The sequence below is a fragment of the Panthera uncia genome (assembly GCF_023721935.1).
Source record: "Panthera uncia isolate 11264 chromosome C1 unlocalized genomic scaffold, Puncia_PCG_1.0 HiC_scaffold_3, whole genome shotgun sequence".
Classification (NCBI taxonomy): domain Eukaryota; kingdom Metazoa; phylum Chordata; class Mammalia; order Carnivora; family Felidae; genus Panthera; species Panthera uncia.
The window spans coordinates 33,264,017-33,282,224 of NW_026057584.1; the positions used below are offsets into that span (position 1 = coordinate 33,264,017).

Below are 18,208 nucleotides of genomic sequence, written 5' to 3' on the forward strand. Positions count from 1 at the left end.
GGATATGAGTATAAAAAAAGAAAGAGACAAGAATATCTTCAATTTTTTTTTAATTTTTTTTTTTTAACATTTATTTATTTTTGAGACAAAGAGAGACAGAGCATGAATGGGGGAGGGTCAGAGAGAGGGAGACACTGAATCCGAAACAGGCTCCAGGCTCTAGGCTCTGAGCTGTCAGCACAGAGCCCGACATGGGGCTCGAACTCATGGACCGCGAGATCATGACCTGAGCCGAAGTCGGCCGCCCAACCGACTGAGCTACCCAGGAGCCCCCAAGAATATCTTCAATTTTTGAGGGCTGCCTGAGTGGCTAAGGCAGTTAAGCATCTGGCTCCTTATCTCAGCTCAGGCCTTGATCTCAGGTTTGTGAGTTGAAGCCCCATGTTGGGCTCCACACTGAGCTTGAAGTCCGCTTAAAAAAAAAAAAAGAGGAAAAGAAAAGAAAAGAAAAGAAAAGAAAAGAAAAGAAAAGAAAAGAAAAAAAAATATCTTCAATTTTTGGCCTAAACAACTAGAATGACAGAATTGCCATTTGCTGAGTTGGGTAAGAATACAGGAAGAACAGACCTATAGAAGAAACTAAAGGAGTTTGTTTTAGGACATATTAAGTGTGAGATAACTATCAAACATCTAAGCAGAGATGCTGAATACACAGATGGCTACACACAACAGGATTTCAAGAAAAGAGGTTTGGGATGGAAATAAATTTGAAATTTGTTTCACCTCTACATGCTATTTTCTTTTATAGGGAAAGTGTAACTTTTTTTAAGTTTAATTATTTATTTTGAGAGAGAGAGAGAGCACAAGTGGGGGAGGGCCAGAAAGAGGGAAAGAGAGAATCCCAAGTAGGCTCTGCACTGACAGCACAGAGCCCAATGTGGGGCTCGAATTCATGAACCATGAGATCATGACCAGAGCCAAAACTAAGAGTCAGATGCTTAACTGACTGAGCTACCCAGGTGTCCCTCTACATGCTATTTTTAAAGCCATGAGAATGGATGAGAGCAGGAAGACTTGAGTGGCTCAGTCAGTTGAGCATCTGACTTTGGCTCAAGTCATGATCACACAGTTCATGGGTTTGAGCCCCACATCAGGCTCTGTGCTGACAGCTCAGAGCCTGGAGCCTGCTTGGGATTCTGCGTCTCCCTCTCCCTCTTCCCTTCTCCCACTCACACTCTGTCTCTCTCTCAAATATAAATAAACATTAAAAAAAAAAAATTAGAATGGATGAGATCACCAAAGTATAGACAGAGAAAAGCAAAGGTCCAAAGACTGACCATAGAACTGAACTGAAAGTCCAGAAATAAATCTATACATCTGTGCCCAACTGACTTTTTAAGAGTGGGCATTCCATTCAATGGGGAGAGCAGTCTCTTTAACAAATGGCACTGGCACAACTGGATTCCCACGTGCAACGAATGAAGCTGGATCCCTATCTCAGACCATATATAAAATTTAACTCAAAAAATAGATTAATGGCATGGGGCACCAGGTAGCTCAGTCAGATAAGAGTCAAGTCTGACTCCTGGAGCGCCTGGGTGGCTCAGTTGGCTGAGCGCCCGACTTTGGCTCAGGTCATGATCTCGCAGTTTGTGAGTTCAAGCCCCGCATCAGGCTCTGTGCGGACAGCTCAGAGCCTGGAGCCTGCTTTGGATTCTGTGTCTCCCTCTCTTTGCCCCTTCCCTGCTCATGCTCTGTCTCTCTCTCTCTGTCTCTCAAAGATGAATAAACGTTAAGAAAAAAAAAAAATTAATACGGCTTAAAAAAAAAAAAAAAAGAGTCAAGTCTGACTCATGATTTCCATTCAGGTCATGATCTCACGGTTTGTGGGATCAAGCCCCATGATGTGTGCAGAGCCTATCTGCAATTCTGTCTTCCTCTCTCTCTGCCCATGCCTCTCTCTCTTTCTCTCTCACAAAATAAATAAATAAACATTTTAAAATGGATCAATGACATAAGGGCTAAAACCATAAAGCTCTTAGAAGAAAAAATTGGAGTAAATCTTCACAGCCTCGGATTTGGCAATGGATTCTTAACTATGACACCAAAATTATGCATACCACCAACAACAAAATATAGATAAATTGGACTCCATCAAAATTAAAAAATTTTGTACATCAAAAAATATTATTAAGACAATTTTAAAAAATAGGAAAGAAACCTAGAAAATAGGAGAAAACACTGGTGCCCTAATCCATTCAGGCTGCTATAACAGAATACCAGAGACTGGATGTCTTCTAAACAACAAACATTTCTCACAGCTCTAGAATATGGGAAATCCAATCATGGTGCCAGCAGATTCAGTAACTGGTAAGAATCCATTTCCTAGATGGCCATCTTTTTGCGTAACCTCACATAGCAGTAAAAGGAAAAGATCTCTCTGGGGTCTCTTTAATAAGAACACTAATCCCATTAATGAGGGCTCCACCCTAATGACCTAATCAACTCCCAAAAGCTTCACCTTGTAATACATCACCTTGGGGGTTATGATTTCAACATGAAATTTGAGGGGACACATTCAGCCCATAACATACAGAAACCATCTACCTGATAGAAAGTTAACATTCATAATATAAAAGAACTCTTACCACTCAACAACAAAAAGACAATCCAATTAAAAAAATAGACGGGCAGCTGGGTGGCTCAGTTGGTTAAGCATCCAACTTCAGCTCAGGTCGAGCCCCACGTTGGGCTCTGTGCTAACATCTCAGAGCCTGGAGCCTGCTTCAGATTCTGTCTCTATTTCTCTGCACCTCCCTTGCTCACTCTCTGTCTCTGTCTTTCTCCCTCAAATATAAAATAAAACATAAAATTTTTTTTAAAAAATAGACAAATGTTATTTAAGGGTACAAACTTGCAGCTAGTAGATGAATAAATCCTGGATACAATGCACAGTGATTATAGACAAATATATTATAAATTTCAAAGTTGCTAAGAGACTAGATCGTAACTATTCCCACCACAGACACAAAAATGATAATTACACGATGTAATAGAGGTGTTAGCTAATATTATGTAGGTAATCATAATGTGATATAGAAATGTATCAAATCAATATGTGGTACACCTTAAACTTATAAATGTTATGTATCAATTATATCTCAATAAAAACAAATTCAAAAGAAAAAAAGGTAGACAGAGGACTTGAGTAGACATTTACTCAAAGAAGACATACAGGGGTACCTGGGTGGCTCAGTCAGGTTGAGTGTCTGGCTCTTGGTTTCAGCTCAGGTCATGATCTCACCGGTTGGTGGGTTCAAGCCTGAAGCTGGGGCTCTGCGCTGATGATGTGGAGCCTGCTTGAAATTCTCTCTCTCCCTCTCTCTCTGCCCCTCCCCTGCATGCTCTCTCTCTCAAAATAAGCTTAAAACAAAAGAAGATATGCAAATTGTCTATAAGCACATAAAAACATGCTCAACATCTTTATATCATGCTCAACATGATTTATCATTAGGAAAATCAAATAAAATCAAAACCGTAATGAGATACCACTTCACACCCATTATGATGGCTCTAATAAATAATTTTTCACAAAAATAAAACAGAAAGCAATGAGTGTTGGCAAGAATGTAGAGAAACTGGAATACTTGTTCATTACTGGTAGGAATGTGAAATGGTACAGCCACTATTGAAAATAGTTTGGCGGTTCCTCAAAAAAAACTAAACATAGAATTACCATATGATCCAGCAATTTACACTTGTGGGTATACACCCATAGGAATTTAAAACAGAGACTAGAACAGATACTGTATAATAATGTTCACTGCAACATTGTTCACAATAGCCAAAAGGGGAAAACTCAAGTGTCCATCAACAGATGAATGGATAAACAAAATGTGACATATACACACAATGGACTATTATTCAGCCCTATAAAGTGATGAAATTTGGACACATGCTATAACATGGATAAACTTAAAAACATTATGCTAAGCAAAATGAGCCAGTACCAAAAGGACAAATATTGTATGATTCTACTCATATGAAATATCTTAGAGTAGGCAAATTCAGAGACAGAAAGTAGATTAGAGGTTACCAGGGGCTGGGAGGAGAGCGGAAATAGGAGTTATTGCTTAATTGTTAAAGTTTCTGTTTGGGGTGATGAAAACATTTTGGTGACACACATTCAATGTGTGTTACACAACATTGTGAATGCAATTAATGCCACCAAATCGTATACTTGAAAATGGTTAAAATGGCAAATTTTATGCTATATATGTTTTACCATAATTTTTTTTTAACATTTATTTATTTTTGAGAGAGAGGGAGAGGGAGTGGGGGAGGAACAGAGAGAAAGGAGACAGAATCCAAAGCAGGCTACTAGCTCTGAGCCCTCCACACAGAGCCTGACTTGGGGCTCAAACTCACAAACTCACAAACTGTGAGATCATGACCTGAGCTGAAGTCAGACACTTAACCAACTGAGCCACCCAGACGCCCCTGTTTTACCATAATTTTTAACTTAATAATATACCAAAACAATGAATTGCACATTTTATTTTTTAATGTTTTATTATTTATTTTTGAGAGAGAGAGAGAGAGAGAGAGAGAGAGAGAGACTGTGTGTGCGCAGGGGAGGGGCAGAGAGAGAGGGAGACAGAATCCAAAGCAGCTCCAGGTTCTGAGCCATCAGCACAGAGCCTGACACAGGGCTTGACCTCACAAGCAGTGAGATCATGACCTGAGCCGCAGTCAGACACTTAACCGACTGAGCCCCCCAGGCGTCCCATGTACATTTTAAAGGAGTAAATTGTATGGTATGGGAATTACCTCTCAATAAAGCTGTTTTACAAAATTTACTTACCAGAAGTTAAAATGGCATTAATTAGATCTCAACTGATTTAGAATGTGTGATAACTGAGTCAAAAGCTACGCTGAAATTGACTTTGGCATTATTTATCTTTTTTTCTTTTTATTGTTTATTTATTCTTGAGACAGAGACAGAGCGTGAACAGGCAGAGAGAGAGGGAGACACAGAATCTGAAACAGGCTCCAGGCTCTGAGCTGTCAGCACAGAGCCTGACACAGGGCTTGAACCCACGAACTGTGAGATCATGACCTGAGCCGAAGTCGGACACTTAACTGACTGAGCCACCCAGGCGTCCCTGGCATTATTTATCTTAAAATTAAAATAATTTCTTACACCATTCACAAAAATAAATTCAAAATGAATTAAAGACATAAATGTGAGACCTGAAACCTTAAAAATCTGTGAATAGAGCATAGGCAGTAACTTCTCTGACATCAGCCACAGAAACATTTTTTCTAGATAGGTCTCCTGAGTCAAAGGAAACAAAAGCAAAAATAAACTATTGGGACTACATCAAATAAAAAGCTTCTGAACAGCAAAGGAAACAATCAACAAAACTAAAAGACAACCTACTGAATGGGAGAAGATATTTATAAATGACATATCTGATAAAGGGTTAGTTTCCAAAACATATAAAAAAGTTATACAACTCAAACACCAAAAGAACCAAATAATCCAATTAAAAATAGGCAAAAGACATGAACAAACATTTCTTCAAAGACATACAAATGGCCAACAGACATGTGAAAAACTACTCAACATCACTCATAATCAGAAAGATGCAAGTCAACAGATTCAGTAATTGGTTAAGAATGTGGTGTGCTGAGAATGTGGAGAAAAAGGAACCCTTGTGCACTGCTTGGAAATGCAAACTGGTGCAGCCACTGTAGAAAACAGTATGGGGTTCCTCAAAAAATTAAAAACAGAATTGCCATGTGATCCAGTAATTCTGCTATTGGGTATTTACCCAAAGAATACAAAAACAATAATTCAGAAAGATATATGCGCCCCTATGTTTATTGCAGCATTATTTCCAAATTATGGAAGCAGTCCAAGTGTCCATCCATAGATGAATGGATAAAGAAGATGTGCAAAATTAACTAAATTTTAAAAAACAGGGGCACCGGGGTGGCTCAGTTGGTAAAGCATTCAACTTCGGCTCAGGTCATCTCACGGCTTGTGAGTTCGAGCCCCACGTTGGGCTCTGTGCTGACAGCTCAGAGCCTGGAGCCTGCTTCAGATTCTGTGTCCCTCTCTTGCTCTGTCCCGCCCCTGCTGTGCTCTGTCTCTCTCTCAAGAATAAATATAACATTAAAAAAATTTTTTTAATAAAAAATAAAAAAAATGTTCTAAAAATATGTGGCATACATATGTATATGTATATGTATACATGTACATACACACACACACACATAAAACAATGAAATCCTGCCATTTACAACATGGATGGATCTAGAGAGTATAATGCTAAGTAAAGTCAGAGAAAGACAAATATCATGATTTCACTCATATAGGGAATTTAAGAAACAAACAAAAAAAAAAAAAACAAAGGAGAAAGAGATCAACCAAAAAACCGACACTTAACTGTAGAGAACAAACAGATGGTTACCAGAGGGGAGGTCACCATGGGGGGGGATGGATGAACTAGGTGAACAGGATTAAGAGTACACTTATCATGATAAGCACTGAGTAATGAATAGAACTGTCACATTACTATATTGTACACCTGAAGCTAATGTAACACTTCAAGTTAACTATATTGAAATTAAAATAAAAAATTAAATTAAAACAAAAGACATTGTATAAAAGTTAACCTTCTTAGACTAACTTCTAACTAAACTTCTTAACTAAACTTAAAACTATTTAAAGTCTACCCTAAAGTCCTTTCCAACTCTAAAATTCTAGGATTCCAACTATTTTAAAAGCACCCTTTAATAAATAATTAAATAAATAAATAAATAAATAAAGCATCCTTTATATTTATAGATTATTCTTAGTTATGGATTGTTCTTTATACAGCCTTTCTTTACAACACTTTGGTGATCCTAACTCAACATAGACAATCAACATATAAAATGTATTTGCAAAAAATTAAATTTCTTTCAAAGCAGTACTTTTACCATTTCAGAATATCCCACAGATTTCCCCAATCTAAGCTAAATTCAAAGTACTATATACATATATATACACTCAATAACAAAATATAACATTCAAAATGCTATACACTTACTACTAACTAAATATATTTTCTTTTCTCATACCATAAGCAAAAGTGCTATAAATACTATACACATCATACAGGTGAACCCCTTCACTTTACAATGAGGATATTGAGACCAAAAGAAGTGATATGCCCAAAGTAAATAGTTGATGGTACCATTAGGAAGGAACTCAAACCTTTCTAGCTTCCAATTCTGGTTGCCTGTTTGACTTAGAAGTCATCTACTTTCCAGAATAATTAAAGCTTAGGAGAAGAGTAACAATAAAAGAAAATCAACAAGGAAGAGGAGTTGCAGTAAGAAAAAAGTATACTTAAAACAATCTAAGGGAGATTTAAAAAAGAAGAAGAAAACATTTATGGAGAAGAGAAGATGGAGATGATATATAACCAGGGAAATGCGAAGTTAATAAAGTCAGATGAGGAGAGTTAGAAGGAAGGGGTGACCAAAATTGTCAAATTCTGTAGAAAAGTCAAAGAAAACAAGATTGAAAAGTCACTTGGATAAGGCAATTAGAAAGTCACTGATGATTTAATATACAGCATGGGACAAGTAAGGAGTTGAGGATATAGAAGTCCGTAGGTGTTCACTCTTTCAAGAAGGCTAGCAGAGAAGAGAGAAATAAAAGGAGGGTAGAGATCAGCTAGAAGACACACAGGAACACAGTCTCTTTTCCTGCGTTGCAGAATACCTTCAGGAATTTCTCATCCTGAAAGAAAGGCAGAGAATAATACAATGCTAGTAAGATTTGCAAAATACCTACTCTTGCCAAATAGCATGAAATCTAATTCTCTTTCAGAAAGTAATATAGGGTATGGCATAAAATGTTTGGGGGAGGAGAGGAGGCCCTTATTTTTCTTTATATCCACCAATATTTTGAAAAGAACCCTGCACAAAGGAAGCACTAATAAATGTCTGTTGACTGGACATTTTAGTTCTCCTTCCACATGTTATCTATCCTATTCATGCCCCCGTACCCCTCTCCCTGGTCCCATAGGTACATACTGGAATAGAAACTACATCTAGTCAAACACTTACTGTATTAAGTACAATTAACAGCAAGAAATAAATGTTGTGTTCTAATAGTTCTGATAATACAATGTATTCTAAAATGTTCATGTCAGGGGCACCTGGCTGGCTCAGTAAGTAGAGCATGTGACTACTGATCTCGGGGCTGTGAGCTCAGGCCCCACATTGAGTGTAAAGATTACTTAAAAATAAAATCTTAAAAATAAAATTTTTTTTAAATAAAATGTTCATGTCATTTACCCACAGGCTTATTTCTAATGTCACATAGACCATACATAAATTATAAATGTATTCTTGTAATCCAGCAGCCTTAGCTGTCATATCCATCGCACAGATCTAAAAAAGTTTAAGGGGCAGCTGGGTGGCTCAGTTGGTTAAGCAACAGACTTCAGCTCAGGTCACAATCTCACTGTTCACAGGTTCAAGCCCTGAATTGGGGTCTGCACTGACAGTGCTTGGGATTCTCTCTCTCTCCCTCTCTCTCACTGCCCCTCCCCCACCTGATCTCATGCAGGCACTCTCTCTAAATAAATAAACGTAAAAAAAAATCTTCTAAAAATTTTCAAAATAAAAAAAGCTTAAAAAAAACAAAAACAAATCAATCTATTGCCCTCAAAATTCTACTAAAGCCATCTTTATTGCTTCTAGAAAGGATTCACAGACTAGACCATTTAACTACAAGGGGGAAATAGTCTGGTAATATGGGAGTCTCTTCAACATGTGTAAGTACTAAGCAAGATGGTAAAAAATAGTGAATTTTGAGATATCACAGCATTCATATTTAATTTTTTTCTAGCAGACATCAATTAAATCAGAATATAATTCTTTGGTGGACAGAAATTTAAAAAATGCAATTTATCCACTTGGAGTACTTACTCCATGGAATACTAATTTGTAACTAAAACCAAATCAATGTTATCTAGTCTAATTTATTTTAACACTATTTCTATTGTAAATATTTCATCAACCGTTCTCATGTAAATTTCCTAAAAGTAAAACCATTTATTTCTACTAACAAGTAATTTTTCTTTTTGGAAGAAGGAAAAGGAAAATAAAATGGTCAAAATACAAGCTAAATGAACATATACAATATTAGGTGAGCAAAGCACTTTTTATTAAAGAGCAAACCACCTTTAAGACCAAGATTAAACAAATAGCATTTTTTAAATTTTAAAAAAGAAAAATGTTTTAGATAATTACTTAAAGCTTAAAATAAGAAATGTTTGTACTAATGTGACTGAATAAAAGATCCAGAAAGGCACACAAAATTAAATAAATAAAGTAAAATCTGAGAGTTAAAAGAAATCTTAGATCCTATACTTCTCAAACGTCAGGGTACATAAAATTTACCTGGGGAAATGTTTGTTTAAAATGCAGATTCCCAGGTCACCTGGGTGGCTCAGTCTGTTAAGAGACTTCAGCTCAGGCCATGATCTCACACTTCATGAGTTAGAGCCCTGCATCAGGCTCTGTGCTGACAGCTCAGACCCCGGAGCCTGCTTTGGATTCTGTGTCTCCCCTCCCTCTCTCTCTGCCCCTCCCCCACTCGTTCTCCCTCCCTCTCTCTCTCTCTCTTTCAAAAATAAACATTACAAAAATAAATAAAATTTTAAAAATAAATAAATAAAATGCAGATTCCCAAACTCACTGTCCAGATATTCAGATTAAGTAGGTCTGGGGTAGCTGCCTGGAATCTGCATTTCAAACATAATCTGGTCCAATCCCATAATATTACAATTGAGAAAACTAAATTGTGTAATCTGTCCAGAATCACACGGAATTCAGGTCTCATTAACTCAAGACAGGGGTCTTCTTACAACACCACTTAAACTACTTTATAGTTGAAGGAATTAAAACAAAGAAAGAATAAATTAATACATCATTTGAATAAGTGAGCAATCTTAGAACACTTCCTGGCTCCAATTTCTTTTTATTATTCATTCATGTAGTATTTCTTTTTTAATTTTCTTTTAATGTTTATTTATTTTTCAGAGAGAGTGAGCACAAGTGTGAGAGGGGCTGTGAGAGAGACACAGAATCTGAAGCAGGCTCCAGGCTCTGAGCTGTCAGCACAGAGCTGGACACGGGGCCTGAACCCATGAACTGCTAAGATCATGACCTAAGCCAAAGTCAGACGCTCAGCCAAATGAGCCACCCAGGCACCCCTCATTTAGTATTTCTTAAACATCTTTTATCTGCACAACAATATGATAGATTGCAAAACAGTTTAAGGTAGGAACCCTGTCCTCAAAAAGCAATTTGGAAGACAAAGCAAATACATAAAACTGACATTCAACAAATATGTGAATAAGTACCAAAATAAGTGGTATGGTCATTTATAAAATTGACTGATTTACTCTGACTTCATTCTGTACCTTTTCTAGTTAGAATTTACCCATCAGAAATCAATATTCAATTTCTTCTCTTTCTATGTTAAAGTTAGCCTTTAAGGGCTCCTGGCTGGCTCAGTCAGTGGGGCATGCAATTCTTTTTTTTAAAAAAAAATTTTTTTTAACGTTTATTTATTTCTGAGACAGAGAGAGACAGAGCATGAACGGGGGAGGAGCAGAGAGAGAGGGAGACACAGAATCGGAACCAGGCTCCAGGCTCTGGGCCATCAGCCCAGAGCCCGACGAGGGGCTCGAACTCACGGACCGTGAGATCGTGACCTGAGCCGAAGTCGGACGCTTAACCGACTGAGCCGCCCAGGCGCCCCGGGGCATACAATTCTTGATCTCAGGGTTATGAGTTTGAGCCCCATGTTGGGTGTAGAGATTACTTAAAAATAAAATCCTGTTTTTAAAAATATTCATTTATTTTGAAAGAGAGAGAGAGAGAATGCACACACAAGAGTGGGAAGGGCAGAGACAGAGGGTGAAAGAGAGAAACCCCCACACTGTGTGTAGAGCCCTACTCGGGCTCATTCCCACAACTGTGGGATCACAACCTGAGCCAATATCAAGAGTCTGATGTTCAACCGACTGAGCTACCTAGGTGCACCCAAAATATTTTTTTTAAAAAGAAAAGTTGGCCTTTAATGAGAGTTGTCCTCATTTGAAATTAATCTCTCTATTCCCACTTTTCATATTATACGAACACCAACACCACTACTACCACATCACCCCACATGCCAGGGTAGGCTTGTGGAGAGATCAAAGCTGGTATAATTTTTATGCAAAGGCCTAATTAAAAGTCTGGCCCTGGGGCACCTGGGTGGCTCAACTGGTTTAGCACTGGACTCCTAATTTTGGCTCAGGTCATGATCTCACAGTCTTGAGATCGAGCCTTGTGTCAGGCTGTGCACTGGGCATGCAGCCTGCTTGGGATTCTCTCTGCCCCTCCCCCCTCTCTCTTTCTCTCTTAAATAAATAAGGGCTCCTGGGTGGCTCAGTTGATTGAGCATCCAACTCTTGATTTCAGCTCAGGTCATGATTTCAAGGTTTGTGGGATTAAGTCCCACACTGGGCTCTGTACAGACAGCACAGACCCTGCTTGGGACTCTTTCTCTCCCTCTCTCTCTGCCCCTCCTGAGCTCTCTCTCTCTCTCTCTCAAAATAGATAAAGATTTTCTTTAAAAACTTCTTTAAAAAATAAACAAACAAACAAACAAAAAAAGAGTTTGGCCCTGCTCAAACAGTAAGAGTTTGGACTATCTTCCTGACCATATGTGGTAGACTGACAATCCCAATTCTTCATTCTCCAGCAATAGTACCACATGTCCATATATTACCATGGCCTCATTATAGCCAAAGTGTACTTCACTACTCCTTGTCTTTAGTCTTGGCCAAATAAGATGTTAAAAGAACAGAGTCTAAAAATGGCTAGGGACTGAACTTATCCTCTTGTACTTCTGCCATTGCCATAAGACAAGCTTCCCTGCAGAAGAGATGTTACCCTGCCCTCCAGCCTGGGCCCAAGAATGAGACAAATGGAGCAGAATAAATGCTTATTGTTGTATGCCACTATATTTTTATGGCTACCAGCTATTATGCACCAAAAGCTGACTAAATCACAATACTTTAAAAATCCAAACAATCACGACTGATTATATAAACTTGCCTAAGGGAGAATCTTTCAGGTTTTAAGTTTTAAAAAATGTATAGATCCCAGAGAGATCCATTCAGTACATCTATGCTATAGTGCCAGAAATACGTATTTTATCAAAAACCGCAGGTGACCCTGTTGCAGTGCTCACATGGCAAGAAACACAAAAGTAAAGATTACTAAATTTCTAATTCCTCAACAATATTTATTAACTTCAATGCTCAAGAACACTAAATAGGTGCATCTTCCTGTAGACAATGTATTCCTACAGAGATATAAAACTGAAATCTAATTAAGTGTGGCACCATGGCTGGCTCAGTCAGTAGAGCACATGACTCTTAACCTCAAGGTTGTGAGTTCAAGTCCCAGGTTGGGCATAGAGCTTACTCAAAAAACAACAACAAAAAAATTTTTTTAAAGAAAGAAATCTAATCAAGTGAATTATTTCAAATGCATAAAGATTCAGCTAACATTGATGTCAGACAGCCATTGGACACATCTAAGCCAGCCAAGGAGGAGGAGGATTATGATGTGATGCAGAATCCTGAGTTTCTTAGTTGTCCTGGAGAACCTTCGAGGAGTGAATCCCAACAATAAGGCTATTTGAAATGCCATGGGTTCCCTGGCCTCCCAGGCCACCAAGGATGGCAAGAAAGAAGAGAACAAGAAGACTGGAGGAAAAGGTAGCTGAGCCTGCTCAAGCACAGGGGGGTAGGGTGGGATATAGGGTTAGCTATGTAACCATTACAACCTAAATGAAGAATGAAGACTTTTTTCAAAATTTTTTTATTTTGTTAATATTTATTTATTTTGAGAGAAGAAGGAAAGAGAGAACACACACAAGTACAATCAGGGGAGAGGCAGAGAGAAAGAGAATCCCAAACTGACAGTGCTGACAGCATAGAGCCTTTTGCTGGGTTCAAACTCATGAACTGTGACATCACAACCTGAGCTGAAATCAAGCAGAATGCTTAACAGACTGAGCCACCCTGGTGCCCCCCCGAATTTTTTTAATAGAAGCTGGGTCTGCGGTAAGTACTGCATTGTATTTTATCCTTTGATTAAAATTAAGAATTCATTTATAAACCAAACACATTTTTTAAATAAATTCTAATTTTTTGCATACAAAATGTTCTTAGAATTAAGGAATCCAAGAACTAGATACACTAAATGGAAAAGAGGAATTCAAAAGAAATAAAGGATACATCTATGGCCCCAAAGAGGGATGTGATATTAGCAGGTCTTCTAGTATTTTTTTCCTGTTCAGCAGTACTATTTGCACCTGTCTGGTTACATTATTACATCTATGTAACCCAAGTCCACATAGGCCCTCTCTAGTCACCTTGTACCTAATGAAACTGAACTCGCCACTCCAATATTAGGCAAAGTTTTCACATTTAGAATGATAACATCTGCAATAACCAGTGCTGAATGAAGAACCTGTCAAGTGTCCCTACTTCTTTTCAAAGGCTGATTTATGAAGGCACTACTCTATCTTATGTTCCCAATTAGAGTGAACTGTTGTTATCATTAATGTGATAGGTAAGGGTACAGGCTATAATCCTGGCTCCACAGTTTACTGTGTGGTGAGTTATTTAAATTCTCTGCACTTCACATGCCCTCTCTGTAAAAGGAACATAATTACAGCTGGAGTATGGAATTGTCATGAGGATCAAATGAGAAAACACATGGAAAGCTGTTAGAATAGTTGCCGGCACAGAGCAAGCATTCAATAAACACTATTATTATTACATTATTATTATTACTATTGTTATAGCTTACAAATTTTGGCATCTGCTACTATGTAATACTAATGAAGACTAAAACCACTTTAAAGTAGTGATTCTTTCAATCCCTCCTTTTTAAAGGACATTATTCTAATATTTTATTTACCAAATACAAATTAAATTATTTTTAAATCAGTGTTCTTTCCTTTACTGTTATCAGTTCTGATCACAAAATGATAAGCCTGTCAACTATAAATGAGAATCTACATTCTAAAAAGGTCAAGAATAACAAAGAACATAAAAAGTCTATGATCTGAGATCTCTGATCATAGAATGACTGCTTAAGCCTAAGGCCTTTTATTCTCTTCATATTTTACAGGAATCACAAGACTTACAGCTAGAGAATTTAAATAACTAATACAATTTGAAGAAATCTAGAGAAAAACTGTTTGTTTTAATCCCCAAAGGAATTGTGATGATTAAGAATTTAAAATACCAGTTTCAAAATATATTCAATTCAAAAGTTCAAATTCTTTTAATACAACTACACAGATTTATCATAGACATAAGACATTAATCAACAATATCAAAGGCACTAAAGGAAACTTCAAATTTTCTTTCAGAATTTTCCCAATGCAGACTCTTAAAATGGAAATAAGCAAGCAACCTCTGTGTTTAACATAGCAATGAGAAATGTGAATGTTAAAAATACACTTATAAAAATAAAAAAGTAACTGGAAAGCTGTTATATTGTCCTTCACTCATTTTTAAATGCATAATCTATTTGGCCATCCTACACCAAACTTAAGAATTATATGTACAGTTCACTCCCAAAAATTTCTAAGAGCGTATCACCAAAAGACCGCTTGAAAAATAATTGCAGATGAAACATGACGCTTTCTCTCAGGTATCTGAGAACTTAAAAAAAAAAAAAAAAATCCTAAGGAAAGGATGACTACTGTTTCCCTTTAAGCTTAGTAAAATGTCAAAGAACTTTTAGGACTCAAATCTCCTACACCTCTAATGTGAGGTCAAAGTTGTCTCAATGACAGGAAAGCCAATTGATGCCAGATGACTAAAATGTAAAGTTATCGAAAATGCTTTTAAGGCCAAGAGTAATTCCAAAGGCATATAAAATACGAGTGTATCTAGGTTGAAAAATGGAAATATAATTACTAAAATACTTTGGGACAAAACAATACCAATGATAATAATTAACAGTATTATACAATGTATTAAGAATCTCAAAGTTCTGGTTGACTCAACATTTATTCAATTCATTCCGTAACATTTCTGAATAATGAAAGTAACATGGACTCCCAAAGAGTGATCTAAATCTAAAAATAAGGTTCGAGTGTGCGTTCTATAGTTGATGTTCTTTTTAATGTAAGCCAAATCCGCTTCTTTACATTAAAATAAAAATCTACAGCTGTGTTTGCAAAGATCTCATAATAGACACTGTTCATTGGCGATTAAAATATTATTTTTAATCCTTGCATTACCTCACAGCTAAAAATGTCAAGATACCACACCCAGTATGTCTTTCCCCTCCCCCCGTGGGGGGTGAGGGGGGATATGGAAGTAGGGATTCGAAACTACAAAAACATGCAAGGTTATTTCCCTAGAAGGAACGGGAAAGGCGCGCAGGTACGGGACGCGGTTCCCTCCACAGCGATCGCTGGACGCGTCGCGAAGGGCGAGCTCAGGCCTTGGCCTCTGCGGGCTCCCCGCCCGCCACCCGCAGGCAGGGGCAGTGGCCCGACGCGCCGCCGGGGGCTACTCACCGGCCGCAGTGCTGACCAGCAGGACGGTCCACAGGAGCGACGGCATCCGCCGGGGCCGCGGCAGCGAGGAAGTCATCCCTGGGCCAGCCGAGAAGCAGGAGAGCAGAGAAAAGAAATATGGAAAGTAAACACGGGCCGAGAGATACGGCCGGGAGGCTGGTCCTCGCTCTCGTCCGACTTGTCCGGCCCGGTATTACAATGCAGTCTGAAAGGACAAATGGCAGATGAGAGGACCTAGCTGCAGAGCTTTCATTCCGCTGCAGAAATTCCCTTCATTTCTCTCCCTCGCGGCTGGAGAGGTTCATTCGCCTAGAACCGGGTGTCTCGGCCACCCAAACTGAAGGCATGTCCGTGTGGAGAAGCAGGGAGGCAGAAAGAAGCCCCGCAGTTATTTCCCTCGTAGTTTCACGATGTCAAAAAAATATCCAGGTCTGGGAGAAAACATATCCAGGGTGTAGGGGGATGGAGAGCGGAGATTCGATGGCGGGGCTGAGGATCAGAACAAGTTCCCGACTGCCTGGAAGGGCGAAGCCGGGCGGGCGGCGGCGGCACCCGGCGGCACAAGTCGCATCGCCCGTGGCTCCAGGAGGGCAGGATTCCTTTTTAAGTTTCGCTTCGGTGCTTCCTTCACTCGGATTTCGAGAACAACAAACCCTGTTCATCGACTGGATCGAAAAAGGTGCCTGCCTCCATGGACAAACCACAGCCTTCAATTCAAGCCTTCGCCGAACAATCCTTCGAGGTTCTGCCAGGGCCCCGCCGGAGGGCTGAGGGGCAGTAGGAAGCGGGGGGAGTGGGGGAGTGGGGGGGGGGGGAGGGGTCAGCAGGCAGGGCCCGGAGCTCCCCGAGACCGCGGGCGGAGGGGAGGTGCGGGGAGCTGCCCTTTCCAGCCCTCCTGGATTCGCTCCTCTCTCTCTTTTATTGCAGCCGTTCGATCTTGCCTGAGGTAAATTCCACGAATAAAAGCCTCTTCTCCCGTCAATGGCTCCTGTGAGCGAATCACAACCCCTCTGAAGAAGCCGCCGCCGCCGCCGCCGCCGCCGCCGCCGCCGCCGCCGCCGCCGCCTCCGCCTCGTTCTCCCGCAGCTTTGGGCTCCGGGCGGAGCTCGGGCGTCGCGGGCCGAGGGCGGGGGGCGGCGGGAGGGCGGAGGTAGGTGGCTGGTTGGGGAAAAGGGTGGGCAGCGAGGCGGCGAGACACCCCGCACCCCTCCGGGAAGCACTTCCAGTGGTTCCGAGCAGACCAGACACAAAGGGGGGAGTCGCCGCAGCTGCCAGTCTGCGGCGCTCCCGGTCACCGGAGTCGCCCCGCCTCCGCCGCCGCCGCCGCCTCCGCCTCCTCCTCAGTCTCCGGCTCTTCCCGGCCCTGTCTGTCTCGGGCCTGTGGTGCAGCGCGGGCGGCGGCGGCAACAGCGGCGGCGGCGCGAGGAAGCCTACACCGCGCCTGCGCGCTCGCGGCCCCGCCCGGCCCCGCCCCTCACTCCGGGGCTTGCTGAGAAGGACTCCGCGGCCCTCGCGCGGTGTGTCTCCCTGGAGCCGCCGAGGGCAGGGTGGGGCCGGCAGCCCGCAGTGGGCAGCAATGGCCATTCTCCTTAACACACACATACCTTCCATACGGGCACACTCGGGATGTGTGTGTGTGTGTGTGTGTGTGTGTGTGTGTGTGTGTCTGTTTAAGAGAGAGCGGCCACATCTTTTGTCCAGCCTTGGCAAACTGTTCTGAGCTGGCTGATTTAGACTTGGACTGGGGCGTCGCGGTCTCCTCCGGGACTCCTGGAGTAAAGCCTTGAGGGGCAGAACTGCCTTCGTTGTTTCCTGGGGCCAGAGCCTGCCTCTCCGTAGCCCAAAGAATCCAGAAGAACTCTCCTTTCCCAGAACTGGAGACCTTGGCCTCCTCGGGCTCCCCTCCCTGACTCAAACAAAAGCAGAAATTGGAAAGACCACCTCTAAATTGATATTTTTGGTCTTATCGGTGTCCTGCTTCTCTCAAGCGCCCATTACCGTAGCCCTTCTTAGCAGACAGAAATATTTAACATTTGAAAGGATGCGAAGCCAGAAAGGAAACACTTTCTTTTAAAATTCTATGCATTGTTCAACTGTATGTGCCTATCTGTCTATGCCGCTCGGTTTCCACTTCCAGGGTGGGCCTTTATTCACAAAGGCTGAGGGCCTAAGGGGCTTTTTAGGGCCTGTGAAAGGAAAATTTCGGTGAGGAGTTGTTGCCTAAGGGTAAAGAATGACTTCGAACCCAAGGAAATGAAGAGGTCCTGTTGGTACTCAAGCTTCCTGGAAAGGATCTGTTTAGTAGGTTTTTTGAATTGCAGAAACCTAAGCAACCAGGATAGGGGAAGGAATTCCTCCCCCACTCCCTGCAGCCTTTACACACCTCCTGCGGGATCAGGTCGACTTGGGTGGGATTTTGCTGGGGGAAAAGGGAGAAAGTGACGTGCGTGGCGCCATGATCGGAAGTCTGTGTTTAATTCTTAGCTGCGAGGTGGAAAAATTTGCGTGGGTGGGCGATCTTAGAAGTGAAGTCTAGCTTTCCTTCTACCAAGCAGAAGGGCTATTCTGAAAGCTGGCTTTGCTGGTCTTTCATTG

General features: G+C 40.7%; 1 protein-coding gene across 1 annotated transcript in view; it reads right to left on the reverse strand.

Annotated features, from left to right (window-relative positions):
* The window catches only part of BMPR2 (bone morphogenetic protein receptor type 2), a 194,865-nt gene extending 178,848 nt beyond the window's left edge, over positions 1–16,017 (reverse strand). Inside the window, exon 1 of the mRNA XM_049615159.1 lies at positions 15,614–16,017. Coding sequence (XP_049471116.1) covers positions 15,614–15,689 — 76 coding nt within the window. The 5' untranslated portion in view covers positions 15,690–16,017. The remainder of the gene's footprint in view (positions 1–15,613) is intronic.
* Between the last annotated feature and the right edge of the window lie 2,191 nt (positions 16,018–18,208).